Below are 18,263 nucleotides of genomic sequence, written 5' to 3'. Positions count from 1 at the left end.
TAAAGGCCCGTGGGCGGAGCTTCCGTGTTCTCCACCAATGGACACCACCGAGGAGGAGCGCAGCCTGACCCGGGGGCGGGGCCCCGGCTGTCGCACAGGCCTCAGCTGAGGGGCGGGGTCCACGCCTGTCAAAGCCAGAAAGGCGGTGCAAGCTTCCTGGGCATGCGCTGCCTGGCTTTGGGGGCGGGGTTCCACTCAGGGGCGGGACGGGGCGGGACTCCTCGGGGGTGGGACTCCGGCCTCCGTGGCGGGTGGCCGGCGGTCCCGTTAGGTCAGAGGAGGCAATGGCTGCACGCACTCTGAGGCTGCTGACCACACTGCTGGCCGTCGCCGCCGCCGCCTCCCGGGCTGAGGTCGAGTCCGAGGCGGGATGGGACATGGCAGCGCCTGACCTGCTCTTCGCGGAGGGGACCGCGGCCTACGCGCGCGGGGACTGGGCGGGGGTGGTACTGAGCATGGAGCGGGCGCTGCGCTCGCGGGCCGCCCTGCGCGCCCTCCGCCTGCGCTGCCGGACCCGCTGTGCCGCCGACCTCCCGTGGGAGCTGGACCCCGACTCGTCCCCGAGCCTGGCGCAGGCCTCGGGCGCCGCCGCCCTGCACGACCTGCGCTTCTTTGGGGGCCTGCTGCGCCGCGCCGCCTGCCTGCGCCGCTGCCTCGGGCCGCCGGCCTCCCACTCGCTCAGCGAGGAACTGGAGTTGGAGTTCCGCAAGCGGAGCCCCTACAACTACCTGCAGGTCGCCTACTTCAAGGTGCAGACCTGCCCGGGACTGGGCGGCAGGGATCCTTCTGGGCGTGGTTGCAGATGGCCCGGGCGAACTTGGGGGGCCGGGGAAGTGTCCGCGGAGAGGGAAGGTAGCCTCCTGGCCGGGGAGCTCTCCTCGGGCCCAAGGAGAACAGGGACCCTGCCGGGAGACCTGCTTCGCCCGGTTCGCCTAGGCAGATGGTAACCCCAAAGGTCCAGCCTGGGGTTAAGGCACGGACCAAGCAAAGCTTGGCCTTATGTTCCCCGGGAGGCTTCCTAAAGGGAACTAAAGCGGCAGCTTGGGTTTCTCATCCAGATTTCATTGTAAGCGCCCGAGTGAGAAGCTAGGACCTTTCTACACTATCTTCCTTCCGGTTCGCTGTTCAGTGATGCTTTTCCTGCTGCCCGAGTCCAGCAGCTCTTTCAGGACGTGAGGTTGCCACGTCGCCAGTAGGGGCTGTCTAGCCCCTCCCTGTAGCGGGACCCTCTGGCTGTTGTCAGGTTTTCAAAAGAAAATGAGTATTTTTAGGAATTCCAGAGTGGCTTAAGCCCAAGTGCATACATGGATTTGGACGGCCCCTGACTTGCGCGGTGATGATGATGATAGCCGGCACATACTTCTAGGCACTATTTTAAGTACTTTGTGTTTATTGATTTATTTGCCCAGATCCTGTCAATGTCCCTGCTAGGTAAGGTAAGTGCTATTATTAGCCCCATTTTATTGGGGGAAAAGGAAGAAGAAGGTGCTGTGTTGCATATATTTTTTAAAGATTTTATTTATTTATTTATTTGACAGAGAGAGACAGCCAGCGAGAGAGGGAACACAAGCAGGGGGAGTGGGAGAGGAAGAAGCAGGCTCCCAGCGGAAGAGCCTGACGTGGGGCTCAATCCCAGCCGAAGGCAGACGCTTAACTACTGCGCCATCCAGGCGCCCCATGTGTTGCATATTGTTACATCCATAGTTTAACAGACCTTCAGTTCTACCTGAAGGAGACTTAGGGAACCATGAGGACCACAGACTTCCACCTCTCCACAAGCATTTTGCTTACACAGTTTGCTTACATTTCTCCTTGTTACTCAGAAAAGTACTGTATTTGAAACCAAAATAAGTGGGTCACGTCTTTGGTCATGTCATTTAACAGCACACTCTCAGATTCTTTGATTAACATTTCCTGAATACCTGCTACATTCCAATTCTTATACAGGTCATTAAAATACTTGACTTTATATTGTTTTGTTTTATATCACTTCCCTAGTGAGAATCACTATAGAAAAGGCTATTAAAAGGGTGTGTACATAGGACTATGGGAGCACAAACGAGGGAGGATCTAGCTTCATCTCAGACAAATGAGGGAGACTGAAAGAAGAAGTGACAATTGAAGTCGGTCCTAGTGATAACTAGAGGAGAGGAAAGATGGCCATTCCAGATAGAGTGAGGCCAGGCTGGGAAGAGAGTTCTGCAGGCTTCAGGAACCAGTGTCAGAATCAGGTTTTAGAATGCTAATTCTGGAATGTGGAATAAGCCTAGGGAGAAGGAGAAAGTGTTGGCAGGGCTAACCATTAGGAGATGAGTTGGTTGTCCATTTGAGAGAAGGAAATTAGGTGCCTTGGTGCTTATGGAGTAAAGAAGGGCTGGGAGTGGAGAGAGAAGGTGGGAGAGAACAGGGAAATGCATGAGCAATGCCTAAAGATAAGGGCAGGAGAATAAATCCATGAAAGGGACAGACTTGTGAGAATTTCTAATTGTACAGTTAACAAAACAGGTACAGAGATGGGGATTATTGACTTTGGGTCACCTAGCTGTTTTAGGGTCAGAGCCAGGGCCAACCCCTTGTTTAGCATGCATTTACTAGTACTGATGAAAAAAGGAAAAGGAAAACATTCTTAGCATATTAATAATACCAGCTAACATTTATCGAGCACTTAGTATGTGCCCAGTACCAGGTGTTAGAAGCCGCATGTACGCCACCTCATTTTAACATTACCAACAAGCCTGTGAGACAGTGAGTGCTATCTCCAGGTGGCAGATTAGAGAACTCAATTTAGAGAGTAAACTTTAAGTATCGAAAGCCCCAGCAAGTGACTAATTAAACCTAGCTTTGTCACAGTTCTAACACTTACGCCTGTGTTAATCATTAGATCATCAGTGGTTTATTCTGGCTTCCGCATAAGAACCTGTGTAACCATGACATGCTGGAGTCCATTGCTATGGGCATTATTGTGGCGTGCGGCACATTTTTTTCTCCCCAGATTTCATAACCACTTGTTTTAACCTCACGAGCCCTGGGCTTTGAGTCAGAAGATGCCATATCCAGATTTTGTATAAGACTTTAGGATTTTTTTCATCACCCATCTTTTCCTTGAATGTGTCAAAAACACTTGATTATATTTTATGCAAAAAAAAAAGTATCTTCTAGGGAAATCCTTAGGCACAGTGTAACCGTTAACTGCTCTTTCTCCCCTGCTACTAAATTCCTGAAGCCTTAGACTTCTTTCAGCTCAGTTGCCACTTCTGAATCTTGACCATATATTATTTGGGCAGTCAGTCTTCCATAGCATTCCTCCCAACAATATGACCTTTCTTTAAAAATAGAATGTTTACACTTTGAAGGTTTACCTCCTATGATTTGGGGAATTGCTAAGCCTGCTTTGGGAAATGGCTGAAATTCTGCCCAGGACCCTGTGCTCCTGATTTCTGGTATGGAGTTCCTGCAGTAGGTGTGTGTTCTGGGGCTGGCAAGGTCTGGAGCAAGCTGTGGAGTGGAAGGCTCAGGGAGGCTGGGATTTCCTGTTTACTGCAGACTGCGCATTTGGACACAAACCTTCAGGGTTTGGAGGCGAGGATCATGTTCTTGTGCTTTACTCTTAGATCAACAAGTTGGAAAAGGCCGTAGCAGCAGCACACACCTTCTTCGTGGGCAATCCTGAGCACACGGAGATGCGGCAGAACCTAGACTATTACCAAACCATGTCTGGAGTGAAGGAAGCCGACTTCAAGGATCTTGAGGCCAAACCACATATGGTGAAAAAAACTTTGTTCCCCCATTCTCTCTTTTTGTTAAAGTGATATTTACTAGGCTTGTTTTCTGATTACAAAAGTAGTAGACATTCATTGTACAACATTACAGAAAAATGCAGATAAGTATAAAACAGAGTGATCATTGATGACACTGCCACCTTAAGAAAACCAGTAGTTCATATTTTGGCCTATTTTTTTTTAAGAATTTATTTATTTGTCAGAGAGAGAGAGAGAGAGCACGAGCAGGGGAGCAGAGGCAGAGGGAGAAGCAGGCTCCCCACTGAGCAAGGAGCCCGATGAGGGGCTCGATCCCAGGATCCTGGGATCACGACCTGAGCTGAAGGCAGACGCTTCATGACTGAACCACCCAGGCGCCCCTATTTTGGCCTATTTTTAAAACGCTTCTAGATCTTAATTTTTCCCCTAATTTGGTGTCATATTGTGTATGTATTTTTCATCATCCTTTTTGAACTAACACTATATCATGAGCCTTCTATCATGTCTCAGATTTTCTTTGAAAACACAATTTTTAATGGCTGTGTGATAGTCCATTTTATGCTCGAACTACTGTAAGTGGGACAGTTTTCCTCGACGTTCTTATTCTGTTTGTTTAGCAGAAGTCTGTGTCCCGTGAAAGATATTGTCTGTGATGATACACCATTTTATAAAGAGCCTATTATGTTCTCTTAAGTTTTAATAGTTTAGAAATAGAGATATTCGAAACAACAATATCAAAAAGGCTTTTAAAAGGAAATTGTGTAAGGGTGCCTGGGTGGCTCGGTCTGTTAAATGCCAGACTCCTGATCTCAGCTCATGTCTTAATCTCAGGGTCCTGAGTTCAGGCCCCTGTTTGGCTCTGTGATGGAGGTGGAGACTACTTAAAAAAAAAAGATTGTGTATATCTAGTACATTATACAGTCACACACACGGGGTTTTTTTAGTGATTCTGTGACCAATGGAAATGGTCACAAGGATGGAGGCTGTGGTCCACGTATAGCAAAACCCATTCTGTAATCAGCGGCAGCCTTAATTCCCTCCCCCCCTTATGCTGGAAGGATTGCTCCCATCGGCACAGACCTCATTCTAACATCTAGGAGTTCTTTTTAATTAAACTTTTATTTTGAACACTATTATCCCTACAGAAAAGCGCAAGAAAGTTGCAATGAACTCCCGTGTATCTTTTATCTAGATTGAGTTTAATGCTTTTGCGTTTCCAGAGAAACCTGTGGAGACCATTTACAGAAGGCCTTCACTAGGTAGTGGCTACCCTTTTCCATCCCTAGCCTGAGACAGGCCATGAAGACGCAGGTGCAGGTGGCGGGGGGAGAGAGGGCCCAGGGCTGTGCCGGCCGACAGCTGAGTCCCCCTTCCTCCCAGTAGCACGAGTTCCGGCTGGGAGTGCGGCTCTACTCCGAGGAACAGCCGCAGGAAGCTGTGGCCCACCTGGAGGCGGCGCTGCGAGAGTACTTGGTGGCGGACGCCGAGTGCCGCGCCCTGTGCGAAGGGCCCTATGACTATGACGGCTACAACTACCTGGAGTACAACGCAGACCTCTTCCAGGCCATTGCAGGTGAGCGCCTACCTGCCCCACGCACTGCCGCCGGGCCCCTGCACCTGCCCACCCACCCCCCTGCACCTGCCCTCGCCAGCTGGCCTGGGCTCCCGGGGCCACGTGCGGACAGTACCTGCACAACCACTTCTGCCTCAAACCTAAATTTAGTACGTCTGGGAATCGGACTGAAAATTCCTTGCCCTTGAATTTGTTCCTCTTCTCCAGAATCCGCATCCTGAAGATCGACCTGATGGTTATTCCCTGTCTTTGATTCCTTTCAGACCATTACATCCAGGTCCTCAGCTGTAAGCAGAACTGCGTCACGGAGCTGGCTTCCCACCCAAGTCGAGAGAAGCCCTTTGAAGACTTCCTCCCCTCACATTATAATTATCTGCAGTTTGCCTACTATAACAGTAAGGCCTGCTTTCTTCCTTCTCTGCTGCTTTTCAGTAGGAAGCCAGAAGCCAGGGAGGCAGGGGTGAGGGCCACTGCACACTTCAGCGTGTTTGGCTTTTCACTGTGACCTGGCACTGTGGGAGGCACTGTGCCAGGTGACCCCTGGGTGCTTTGTGACAAGCCACTGGCCCCAGAAGCCGATGCCAGCAACCCGAAAAGCTGGGAGAGGGAGACGTAAAACCTCTCTCTTGTCCCTTCTAGAATATTGGTAATCTCACTCTGCATCTAAGTTCAGTTAGAGCAAAGGCAGGGGTGTACTGCCGTTTAAACCAGCTCCCGGGACATTTTCCAGCCCTTCGCCGTAGGATAGCACTGATGCTCGGGGGACCGCCAGTATCCAAACAAGCAACGAGTCAGCAGGCCCTTACCGAGTTCCTGCTGTGGGCTAAGCATCATGGCATGCTGGGCGTTCGGTAATAGGCAGGCCTGAGGACCCTGAGCCCCTTACATCAGTTCTGCATTCTGTGTTTGTGTAACTTCCATCCTTCTCATTCTTCTAGAACTTCTCCCTCGGATCAGGCAGCTGTGATAGGTAGCAGGGCCACCTGGCATGTCATCACTGCCTCGGGCTATGCTGAGACTCAAGACCAGTGGTTCCTGGTGCCCAGGATCAGACCCTTTCTTCTCAGCCATTTCTTTTTTGCTTTGCAGTTGGGAATTATACACAGGCTATCGAATGTGCCAAGACCTATCTCCTCTTCTTCCCCAATGATGAGGTGATGAGCCAGAATCTGGCCTACTATACAGCCATGATTGGAGAAGAACCAGCCAGATCCATTGGTCCCCGTGAGGTGAGAGACTTGTGTTTGTTAGGGCAGCTGCCAGCTGAACTCGGACCCGAGGGCAGGAGAGCGGGGGGCGTGAGGGTCTGGCAGTGCTCGTGCAGGGACCGGGGGCCTGGGCCGGAGGCAAGTGCACTGATGCGCTTGTCACTTAAGAACCAGGGAGCGGCCTTACTCAGCACCATCAGGGCCCAGAAGTCTGCCATCTGAGTCATAAAAGAAAAGCAGAACTGCAGCACGGGCACCCCTCTTCCCCTTTCTCGGCACCTCTGCTTTGAGATTTGACATCATTTGGCCAATATCTATCATTTCTTACTTCCAGCTAAGTTCTTTTTTCACTCACCCATTTTCTTGGCTCTGTTTCCTCCCTGCCCCTGCTCGGAGCTCTCCCTCCCTCAGCATCATTCCCAGCTCGCTCCCAAGCAGACACAGTGACCAAAGTGAAACACATTGACATGTTAACAGTGGTATTTCTAGGTGGTGGAATATGGGTGATTCTTTTTGTATCTTGCCCTTTTATATTTTCTAAATTCCCTTCAGCGGAATTACAAATTATTTTTTGTAGTAAAAACGTGAAAACTTCTGTTTTTAACTTAGTGAAATAGGACACTACAAACCTCGACGTTTGTACGTACACCTGGTACAGACCCTAAACCCTCTCCTTCTTGAGCTCAGAACGGTGAGTTGGATTCAGAGTCACTGGTCTGGGCTCAAGCCGTGGCTTCTGCGATTACAAGGATGTGTGGTCTTCCACATGTCGCGTGGGGTCTCAGGCACCCGCCCTGCCCCTCTGAGTCTCCGTTTCTCCCTCTATAGAATGGGGGTCAAGTGACATACCGAGTAGAAATGCACTTTGTAAGCCAACAGGCGAGGTATGAGTGTGTCCCAAGAGTTGTGTGGACAGACAGCATCCCGGGGGTCTCGCTGATGGTACACAAGTAGCCAGGGGCTGGTTTCCTCACCTCTGACCTCAGCCACCTCCTGAAACAGAGGGTGGCCTATCATGGCCACAGTGATCCCTGACTTCAGAACAGAACATGAGTGAGAGGAAGGCCAGCCTCGGTCACCCCTGTCCCGCCGGCTCTTCCCAAACCCTACCTACCTTCTACGTAAAAATGTCACTTTGGACCCGCTTTCCATTTTGTCGGAGGAAAAATATGGTAAATAGCAATATTACTCTAGAGGCAGCTCATTTGTTTATGCGGCAAATATATGGGACGGACGTAGGGGGTGCAGAGCAGGCGCGCTCCCACGCTGTGGTGGGATTGTGAATTGGACTGTTCGTTTAACCGGCAATTCTGCCACCGGAGATCTGCCACGCAGTGGTGTCGCGCCAGGATGCGAAGGCAAATGTGCCCGGACACACGTCAGAACCCTGCTGCTGAAAGCAACCAACCGAACCAAGCTAAATGCCCTCCACTTGGGAGCTGGTTAAATGAATCGCGGTAGGTCCATCCAGTGGTGTACGGGACAACTATTCTATTGCATGAGTAGATTACTACGCACCAGTACGAAATGGTCTCCATGATTCTATAGTAGGCAAAGAAAAAAAAGATCTAGAACTATAATTACGTTGTATCCTATTTATGTTTTTAAAAATACGTATGTACTTTTTAAGTCGTCAACTTTGTGGGCAGATTGATAAGAAACTGTTCATCAGTTTACCGTGAGGCACGGGCCTACGCGTCAGGGGTGGGGAGGGAGACCTGTGTGTCTGTTCATGTCTGTCGATACTTTGTGGGTCTCTTTTAGCTTACGTGCATTACCTTCATGTCTTTTGGAATGCCGTCTAAAGCGCACCTCAGGGCACTGATGATACAGATGACATAATCCAAACTTAGAGAACACTGTAGTAAATCCGAGCATGGCCTTGGATGCGAGCCGGCCTGGAGGAGGGAAGTCAGCCATGGACTGGCAAAAGCCGTGGAAGGCTTTGCAAGGGGAAGTGCTGTTGACATTTGGTTTTAAAAGCCTTCGGGAGGTGAATGCGGCAGGGAAGGCCTTGGAGATGGGGACAGCTTCTGCACACCCCTGGACAATTGTCCCACATACATGCAAGATGATACTGGGGAGTTCCCGGAGATGAGGCCTGGGAGGGTCAGACTGGGAAGGGGCTTGAGTGCCCTGCCAGGATCTTGGCCTCTGTCCCATAGGGCAGACAATGGTGGATGCTTGAAGGGTTTTAAGCAGTAACCCAACCCGCTGTGCAAGGCTCAGAAGGGGAGGCACTGGCTGGACGAGGGAACTGGCCAGGTGGAGTTGGAGGTGGTGTTGGCAGAATGGTGGGGGGTTCACTGCTCCCTCTTCACGTCTAGTTAGACACAAGCTTCCCGCTGGGGAGACGCAGGCATGGTGCTGCCCACCTGGTGGGCATGGTGCATCCCACCAGGAACGCACAGGTGCAGCAGGATGCTTTCCGCACGGGTCTGCCCTGCCTGTACTCTGGCTCCAGGGTGCTGAGTTCTCCTCTGGTCGCCGAGAGAAGGAGGTAGGCGATGAGGCAGTAGTCGGCTTCCCGGGGCGGTCGTGGCGCTCAGCATTGAGGATAGCCACCCTTCACATGTGTGGGGCATTTAGTCTGCAAAATTCTTCCATAGCTTTTGTTTTTATTTCATTCGATTCTCACAACAACCTGCTGAGGTGGGGCCGCCAGCCTGCCCTGAAGGGGAAAACCCAGGTTCTTCCTTCCTAGCTCGGGAACCCTGAGTGTCCTGTAGAAACAATCCTCCTGCCCTCTCCTGGTCTGTGAGCATGTTACCTTGTAGTTGTCCTCTTTGGCCACTAGGTGGTGACAGTCTGCCTTTGAGAAGGCACTTCAGGTCTCTTTGTCTTGCTGAGTTAAGACCCTTCCTTCCCTCCTTCTCCCCCAGCCCCCCACTTTATGGTCATATTAGTGAGTTTGAGGCAGGGAGGAAAAATAAACCACTTTTAACTAGAACTCTCCTTCCGGAAAGCAAGTAACTAGCATTTGTTGAGCCCTGTCCTGGTCCACACGCTGTGTGCTTCAATCCCCATCATCTCATTTAATTCCCGTGATGGGGGCGCTATTCTCCCATTTTAGAGATGAGAACCTTTGGGCCCCAAGAGATGGGCTAGCTTGCCTGGTGGCCTGTGGCTGAGAGTGGCGACCTGGGTCGCTCCCTGAGCTGTCCCAGTGCTGGCTCGGTTCCCAGCTCGTAGCGCCTACTCGGTGAATCAGTGCCGAGTGAATAAACGGAGGCGTGGGATTTGCTTCCGAGCAGCCTCCGGGCTGTGGGAGAGGGTTTAACTGGAGTAACACGCTGAGCGTGGTGTCTAGCGCTTGGTGAATCCCTTAAACTCCTGAGGAGAAACTTTCCATCTCCCTGTTGGGTAACTACGCTAGGTGACGTAGGACTCTGAGGTCTTGCTAACATTTTCCGTACTGCCTTCATCTTTTATTTCAACTGATGATGTCTTGTTTTTCTCTTCTTTCTTCCTCCTGCTGCTTGGAGTCTAGCAGGGCACCTAGGGAGACATGTGGCCCCGGAAGGTGCTTAGTCTCCCTGCCCCGGGTAAGCCCTACCTGTGAGCACGGGTGGGAGGGGCCAGAAAGCCCGACCCAGCTGCTCCGGCTGCAGCCCGGCTCCAGGCGGGGTCCATCCAGTCTGTTCAGAGTCTCAGGGGAGGAGAGGGCCTAACGAAAAAGCACCTGGGCTTTGGGATTGGAAGACCTGGGTTTGAATGTCGGTGCCTGCTCTCTTTCCTCTAGTGTCAGCTTAAACAAGCCGTGTACCCCCTGCACCTCAGTGTCTCCATCTCTAAAACGAGGAGCACAGTATCAACGTGAAGGGTGGCTGTGAAGGTTAAATGAATAACACGTGGGTCACCCAACACCTAGGTCTCCTGCCTCCGCGTTGAACCCCCTATGGAAGTCAAGAAAGAACTCTCCTTCTTTGAGGAATATTTCCACATCTCCTGAGAATCCTCAGATTTCCTGTCTCAGAGATTAACGGGGGGCCCGGGGGGGTGGTTGTTATGTCACCCTCGGAGGTATTGCTTGTGCCAGGCCAGAGCAGCCCTTAGCACGGGGGTGAGCCTGCTGCCCCAAACTGGACAACAGACACGGTAGTGGTGGTGGGAGAGGAAGCTCAGGTCCCACTGGGAGCAAGAGCGTGGAATGTGGGGTTAGCCCCCCCCCCAGGTAACAGGGCTGAATTCCAGGGCGTTCCTTCCACTTTGCTCCCTCAGAGTGCCCGGGAGTACCGACAGCGCAGCCTGCTGGAGAAAGAACTGCTCTTCTTTGCCTACGATGTCTTCGGAATTCCCTTTGTGGATCCGGTGAGCCGGGATGCGGGAGAGGGGTGGGGGGCTGGCTGTGCGACTCTGTTGAGGCGGTTGGGCCAGGCACGGGAACCGTGAAACCCGTGAAGGACCAGAGACAGAGGAAGACAAAGGGGAATTCGGGGCAGCGGGGTGACTCGGTTCAGAGACCTCACTTCACCTCCCGCAAGGAGGCAGCTGATAAGGTGGCTTCTCCCGGAGGCCCGAGTCTGTGCGTGGAGACCCGGAAGGTGAAGTACGTCACCCTACAGCGTTGATTTTTGTCCTGATCTGCTCTTAGGATTCATGGACTCCAGAAGACGTGATTCCCAAAAGATTGCAAGAGAAACAAAAGTGAGGACCCTGGAGAGACTGCATGGCTGGAGCGGCCCGATGAAGCACTTGAGGCTTCCCGAGCCCAGGCAGATGTGCCCTCCTGGAAGTGGGGGGTGGGGGGCTGTCCACGCGGGGAAGCTGGGTGGGAGCCAGGCTGGCCCCGGAACACAGTCCTTAGAGCAGCTCTGCACACAGGTCCGAACGGGAAACAGCCGTCCGCATCTCCCAGGAGATCGGAGACCTTATGAAGGAGATTGAGACCCTGGTGGAGGAGAAGACCAAGGAGTCGCTGGATGTGAGCAGGCTGACGCGGGAAGGTGAGAGGACAGAGCTCCGGTGTCTGCAAGCCAGGGGTCCCCGCGCTAGCTGGCCTGCCCCGGGACCGGGCTTAGCCTCGCCCGGCGCCCTTCCTGACCCACGCAGAAGGCACTGAGGATTGGCCTTCGGCAAAGCATCAGGACTCCTGGGTCACAGCAACGCTCGTTTAGCTCACTGCAGTCAGTGTTTATAGCGCTAACCTCACCTGGTCTCCCCACTTCTATCATGCCTCCAAGTCTGAGGTCTCTTCCCCCCATCCGCCTGCTCCAAGCTGCACTGAGACTGCTTTTCCTTGCCTCTCCCCAAGCCTCTCCTCTTCTCATTGCTGCAGGCCCCCTGCACCTGCTCTCTGCACTCCTGCCCTCCTTGATCTGTGCTTCCCCTACCCCTGCAGGGACTAGACCAGGCTTCCAAACACACAGACCCTGCCCCTACCTGCTGTGCCTGCCCCTCTAACCACCTGCTTCTACCTTCTGTTCGTCTGCCCTGGGCTGCTCCTGTTCCTCGGGCCTCTCTGCCCCCGCGGCTGTGCTCATGCCTGTCCCTCCTCCCAGTACCCTCCCATCGCCTCTGCCCACGAGGCCTTGCTTAATCTCTCTGTCCTGGGGATCCCCTCCCTCTCTCTTTGGAACTTCCACGGCAGCTTTCTGGGGGCTTGTACCAAGTCTGCCCGTTCGCATCATTGCTGGGAGAGGTGCTGTCTTCACGTGTGAGACCCTCGCCTCTCTCCCACGGGGCGTGGCACACACCGCGGCCTCAATAAGTAGACGGAGCTGAACTGAGTCTCCTCCAGCAGATCCCCAGCATGGAGGGCACCGTGAGAGATAGAAGAGGAGGTTGGCCTTCGCTCTACAGTTCCTTAAATGAACAGTGGTTAATCTAACAAGATGAGCATGTGGAAAGAATTTGTCCCGCATTCCTTGGGGTTCAGAAAGCTTTCGTTTTGTTGTTTCTCTTCTCTGGGGGAGGTGGGCTGGGCAACTGAATGCTGCTGGTGACCGGTGTGATGGCAGCTAAGACCCTGAGCCTCTCCTGTGTGCCCGCTATTGTCCTGACCATCTAACTCGCCTTCTTGTTCTTTACATCAGACAAGCAGCAGTCTCAGGAGTGGTGCTGTCTTACAGACGCGGGAATGAAAGTGCAGGGATGTTAAGTAACTTGCTGGGGTCACACAGCTAATCGGTGGAGGATTCAGGAGTCAAACCCACTTCTTTCTGATGCTGGAGCTCAGGGGTTTAAGAATCTGTTGGTGATGTTTCCTCGACAGTTGGCAAAGGCCCAGGAGCCAGCAGCTGTTCGGCAGGGGAGCTAGGCCTAGGGCTCAGCTCTCCCGTCTTGTCAGCTCCAAGTGCTGTCCGCTGGGCCACGCCCGCCACCTTTGGAAGTGACCAAATAGGAGGTTTCTCTGGTGGCCTGGAAATAACTGGAATTTCTATCCCATCCTATGGAGAGTGTCTGAGCGGAGCTGCCGCTGGACTCAGCCCATCTTGTCGTTGCTTTGCAGGTGGCCCCCTGGTCTACGAAGGCATCAGTCTCACCATGAACTCCAAAGTCTTGAATGGTTCGCAGAGGGTGGTGATGGATGGTGTAATCTCTGCTGACGAGTGCCGGGAGCTGCAGAGACTGACCAACGTATGGGAAACCCCGTGACCTTCTCCCCAAGGGCCCTGCGCCAAGTGCCTCCGAGCGCTGAGCTCCCTTGCCCCTTGCTGCGCACTGGGGACCACCTCTTCGCGGACCCTCAGCCGCCCCGGCTAAGCCCCCCTGTGTTTTGGGCCTTGCAGGCAGCGGCGACCTCGGGAGATGGCTACCGGGGTCAGACCTCCCCACACACCCCCAGTGAAAAGTTCTATGGTGTCACGGTCTTCAAAGCCCTCAAGGTAGAATCGATACTCAGCATTCTAGAGTGTGGGGAACGGGAACGGGGAGAGGGGAGGCTCAGGCTTTGGGGGGTAGTCGGGGGGGAGTGAAGGTGTCTGCCTGTCGCATTCCCGCGGTCACCATGGAGGATGAATTAACTTGAGGGAGGTTGAGTCCCTGCTGGTGAAGCAAGTGGGGTCGAAGTGAGGCGGGCGAGACAAGACTGGTGTGCAGAGCTGCGAGAGTGCTTTCTGTCTGCAAAGAGAAGGGTGGAGGCGGGGCCGGTGTAACGCAGGAGGGCTGTCCTGCGTGGGAGCGGAGCGGGTTCTGCCGGCCCACGGCCGGGAGTTCAGGGCAGCTGAGCGCTGGTCTCCTTGGCAGCTGGGACAGGAAGGGAAAGTTCCGCTGCAGAGCGCCCACCTGTACTACAACGTGACCGAGAAGGTGCGGCGCCTCATGGAGTCCTACTTCCGCCTGGACACCCCCCTCTACTTCTCCTACTCCCACCTGGTGTGCCGCACCGCCATCGAAGGTGAGCTGAGCACACGCTGTGGCCTGGCGCGGGTGCTGGGGACACGGACAGAAACGGGATATGGTCCTCTTCATCCTAGCTGGGGAGCCAGCACAAAATGTGGCCACCCCGTGCGGTCAGTGCAGCGGAGGAAGTTCTAGTCAGCCCACCAGGGAGTCGGGAGGACTTCCCGGAGGAGGGGATGACAGTGGTGCAGGATGAATAGGAGTGGTGGAGTGCCCAGGTGATGAGAGGATGCTCGAGCCAGAAAGAGCAGCCCGTGCAGAGACGTGCAGCCTGGCGGTGGGGACTAAGAAAGTGGCCGTTTCTGGGGCGTGGGGCTGGGGGGCAGTCAGGTAAGGCTTGGGAAGGCTTTCAGAAGCCCAGCTCTGGAGAGCTCCATCCAGGAGTTTGTTTTCACCCTGGAGGCCGTGGGGTCTCAGCAATGCTGCTGGGCATCCAGGTTGTAGATGGTCGCGAGCCGTGTTGCAAGGGCCATGTCACAAACTGTTCACTACCAAATCCGTGAGAGGTGGACTTCCACAGGCAGAGCAGATTTGAGGTTGTTCCTCGTCCGCCCTCCCTCTCTTGCCTTCCTTTTCCTGTCCTGAGGAGGCATGAGGTGTGGCCAGTGCCCTGGGGGTCACACGTGGCCCACAGCCGGACCGGTCGTGCAGCCACCTTCAGAGGCCCCGGCACTGATGCGCCGCTCGGTGGCAGAGATGAGAGGGCTTTCCTCCCCCCGGAAGGTTTAGAGTTTTCTTGAAATCTGGACACGCCCAGAGGACTGTGTCAGACATACAACTGTATGTGTCCCGGCCTCTCAGGTGGGGGCCGGGCAGTGGGAACCAGGAGGAGTCCTCCAACATGAAGGACTCGGTGAGACCTTTGTCTTTACAAGGTTAGTTTTGCCGCTTTGTGGCGAGAGATTTGGAGAACGTGGCTCAAACCAGAGGAGGGAAGCTGGGCAGCAGTGAGCGGTTGGGCAAGGACAAAAGCCGGGACCCGGCCAGCGGGGTGGGAGTAGAGAGGAGAGCAGGTGAGGGAGCTGGAGGAGGTGGAGAGACAGGGCCTGGCGACTGGCCGGACAGGTGGGGACAAACACGAGGGATCTACCGTGACCTGAGGGTGCCAGCAGCCCGCTCCGGGCGTGCCCAGGGTTTGCGCTAGGGGCGACGGTTCCATGTCACGAATGGGCTTGCCTGGCATTTTACAGTTTGCGCTGTCTGGGCCCTTTCACGGCCTTCCTCCTGCGCGGCTTCTCCCCCTGCAGAGCCCCGCGCAAGCTAACTGTCTGTTTCCTCCTGTCTGTTCCCCTCCATGCCGTCCTCACCTCGCCTCCCGCTGCATAGCGAGTCTCGCTGTGCCCTGCATCCTGCCACCCTCCTGCCTCCTCGTTTTCACCTCCCTGGGGACTCCTGTTTTGTAAATTCGAGCCCGAAAGCCAGGTCGTGCCAGTCAGCCGAGAACCCTCCCTGGGTTAGAGCCTCCCAGCCCTGCTTGCTGCACCTGCTTGCCCCACCCAGAACCTTCCTGGGAAGCCTGCAGATTCATCCTAACCCCCGGGCTGATGGCTTAGCCAGAGACCCCTAGTTCACTGGCCATTCCCATAGACCCAGAGGCATGTTGGGAAGCACCCCCCGTGCCAGCAGGAGAGCTGCAGTGTCTCCTGAGGTGTCCCCATGCTAACGTGCATTACCTCGGTCCCAGAGGCACAGGCCGAGAGGAAGGACAGTAGCCACCCGGTCCACGTGGACAACTGCATCCTGAACGCCGAGGCCCTCGTGTGCGTCAAGGAGCCCCCTGCCTATACCTTCCGGGACTACAGGTGCCCGCTGTCCCTCCGAGGCCCCCAGTGCCCTGCGCCTTGCCCCATCCCCAACACACACACACACACACACACACAGAGCTGTCCCCAGAATCTAGTCCCTTATCCCCACACCCTCTGGCTGGGAAGTCGGAGGGAAAGGGAGTCATTCGGGTGTGGTGTAAGGAGGAGGACAGTGGCTTCTCTGGAGTGAGGGTGGCGGGGTGGGGAGGCTCCCTCCCCGGGAAGGCCCCCTCCGGCTGCTGGTTGAGAGCTCTTGGAGGTGCACTGGAGCTGCGGGCTGTCGGGGGAGCAGGAGGAGGAGGCCCATGGCGAGACCGTGTCTGTCGTTCGCAGCGCCATTCTTTATCTAAATGGGGACTTCGATGGAGGCGCATTCTATTTCACTGAGCTAGACGCCAAGACCGTGACGGTGAGTGTGCCCTCGGGCCTGTCCCTGGGAGACAGAAACCCTCACGGCGCAGTGGGCAGAGTGGCCAGGGCTCCTCTCCTCAACCCCGGGGCGGGTGGGGGCTTTGAGATATGTCGCTCACTCCTCTTGAGGCCCCCTGTTCTCTCCAGACCCTGAGTGACCCTGGGCCCCTCTGAAGGAGTCACAGTCGCCTGCGTCACCTTGTGTCTCCTGCAGGCCGAGGTGCAGCCCCAGTGCGGGAGGGCCGTGGGCTTCTCTTCAGGCACGGAGAACCCGCACGGAGTGAAGGCTGTCACCAGAGGGCAGCGCTGTGCCATTGCCCTGTGGTTCACGCTGGACGCGCGGCACAGTGAGCGGGTGAGAGCACTCGGGGCGCTGGGATCTGTCCCTGCAGGGGCCCTGGTTCTGCTTCGCCCTTCCCCAGTCTCACTGCCAGCGGCTTAGACAGGAGAGGAACACCAGGCCTGGTGTCCACAGAGACTCCTCCTGGCCACCTTGCCTTGTCGTCCCTGGCCCTTCTTCCGTACTTGTAAATGGGGCTCCGGGTTGGGGTGTCAAGATGGGGAGTGTTCGCCTGATTGGGCAGCACCTCAGCTGTCTGCCCAGAGGTTTGGACCTGCGGGGAAGCAGATGAGCTCAGAGGCCATGGAGGAAGAACTTGTCGTCTCCAGGAAGCAGCCCCTGAGAGGTGAGCGCCTGGTCCAGAGGCCTCTCTGAGTAGGGGGGTTTGTCCTCGCAGGACCGGGTGCAGGCGGATGACCTGGTGAAGATGCTCTTCAGCCCAGAGGAGGTGGACCTCTCCCAGGAGCAGCTCCAGGAAGCCCAGGAGGGGCCCCCCAAGCCTGTAGGGGAGTCTCTATCTGGCAGTGAGGTGGGACACAGGGATGAGCTCTGACGGTGTCCGGCTCGCAGTGGACGGGTGAGCGCACCCACCTGGAGGAACTGTGTCCCCCCCCCCCCGGCCGGGCCCTGGGGGCTGTGGGGCAGCGGGGACCCGGTGTCTGCCGCCCAGCCAGCGGGACCCTGCTCGCGGCCGTCCGCACGGTGCTGCCGCTCTCGGAGTGGACATGGCGGGACGGCCCCCTTGCCTCTGCACCTGGCCGAGGGCTCAGGACGCCGGCCCAGAGCCGCCCCCGGGGCCTGCACGGGCAGCCGTGTGACAGCACTACAGTATTTAAGTGTCTGTGTAGACAACCAAAGAATAAATGATGTGTGTTTTTTTACCCGGGAGTTCGTGCGGAGAGTAGGAGGACGGCCCCCGGCTGCCTGCTCTCACTTGGTAAACGCTGCCCCAGCGCGGCGTGAGGAGGCCTGGAGTGGGAGCCGGCGTGGCCGCGGCCTCTGCAGCCTCGGGCCGGACACTGGACCCCAGGCACCTCGGACTTGTCCTCTGTAGAGCGGGGATCCCAGGCCTCACTCTGACCGCCTTCTGGGTGGATTCAGTATCGGATATGACAGCACTTTGTAAACTGGAAAGCTCTGGATGAATGGTGGAGATTACGACTAATCCGAGTCCGGCAGCCACCGGCCGGCCCGCAGTGCTCTGGCCTATTGCCCCCGCGTCAGCCGCGTGCGTCCTGCGCTGCCGTCCGGCCTCGGAGGCCCTAGACCCCAGGAGAACCACACCTCTCGGAGACAGAGCGAGCACAAGTGAAGATTCTGCCCCTCTGGCCACAGGCCCATCTCCCCTCCTGGGCGTGAGATGCTGTGGGTGCCGAGTTCGGGAACCTGCACTCTGGGTCCTCCCCTAGTCAGTAGTGGTTGACTGCACACCAGCTCGGTGCCTGCTGCGGGATCACGCTAGCAAACAGAGCGAGTCCCTGCCGTCCCAGAGCTGCTGTTTAGTAGGGGGACAGGCACACGTGTGTCCGTGTCTGTGCGTGTGCGCGTGCTCACACGTGTGGGTACGCCTGCGAGGTGGAGAAGGAAGCCAGTCAGGCCCTGAGGAGGGGCGGAGCAGCAAGGAGGCTGACGTGGCGCGGAGTGGGCAGGAAGGGGACAGCCAGTGTGGTCGGGGTCTCGGGGGCCTCGTCGGTCACTGTGGGCACGTGGGCTCCGCCTCGGTGAGACAGCAGCGGAGTGACAGCCTCGGTGAAGGGTGTGTGTGGAGAAGGGGCTCTGGGGCAAGCACAAGTCGAGCAGCGGTGGGCGAGGCTGCTGCGGTCC

General features: G+C 55.7%; 1 protein-coding gene across 1 annotated transcript; it reads left to right on the top strand.

The window, feature by feature from the left end:
• Window positions 1-217: 217 nt before the first annotated feature.
• On the top strand, window positions 218-17,320 carry P3H1 (prolyl 3-hydroxylase 1). Its single transcript, XM_045799814.2, has 15 exons — window positions 218-749; window positions 3,612-3,764; window positions 5,142-5,331; window positions 5,595-5,726; window positions 6,421-6,560; window positions 10,761-10,850; window positions 11,134-11,186; window positions 11,364-11,485; window positions 12,991-13,118; window positions 13,271-13,366; window positions 13,728-13,878; window positions 15,568-15,685; window positions 16,022-16,097; window positions 16,314-16,454; window positions 16,837-17,320. Exons 1-15 carry the CDS (start codon window positions 285-287, stop codon window positions 16,990-16,992), a joined length of 2,211 nt encoding a protein of 736 aa, XP_045655770.1. The 5' UTR covers window positions 218-284; the 3' UTR covers window positions 16,993-17,320.
• The last annotated feature ends 943 nt before the right edge of the window (window positions 17,321-18,263 follow it).

This window comes from Ursus americanus, chromosome 12 (genome assembly GCF_024610735.1).
Source record: "Ursus americanus isolate L20-20 chromosome 12, mUrsAme1.1.p, whole genome shotgun sequence".
Lineage (NCBI taxonomy): Eukaryota > Metazoa > Chordata > Mammalia > Carnivora > Ursidae > Ursus > Ursus americanus.
The sequence above is the reverse complement of the archived record's forward strand: the minus strand, read 5'-3'. Positions and strand labels throughout refer to the sequence as shown.

Coding starts and splice junctions, on each gene's coding strand:
- P3H1 (XM_045799814.2), top strand. CDS start 285: ATGGCTGCACGCACTCTGAGGCTGCTGACCACACTGCTGGCCGTCGCC. Junction 750..3,611: donor TGCAGGTCGCCTACTTCAAG/GTGCAGACCTGC, acceptor CTTTACTCTTAG/ATCAACAAGTTGGAAAAGGC. Junction 11,187..11,363: donor AGATTGCAAGAGAAACAAAA/GTGAGGACCCTG, acceptor CTCTGCACACAG/GTCCGAACGGGAAACAGCCG.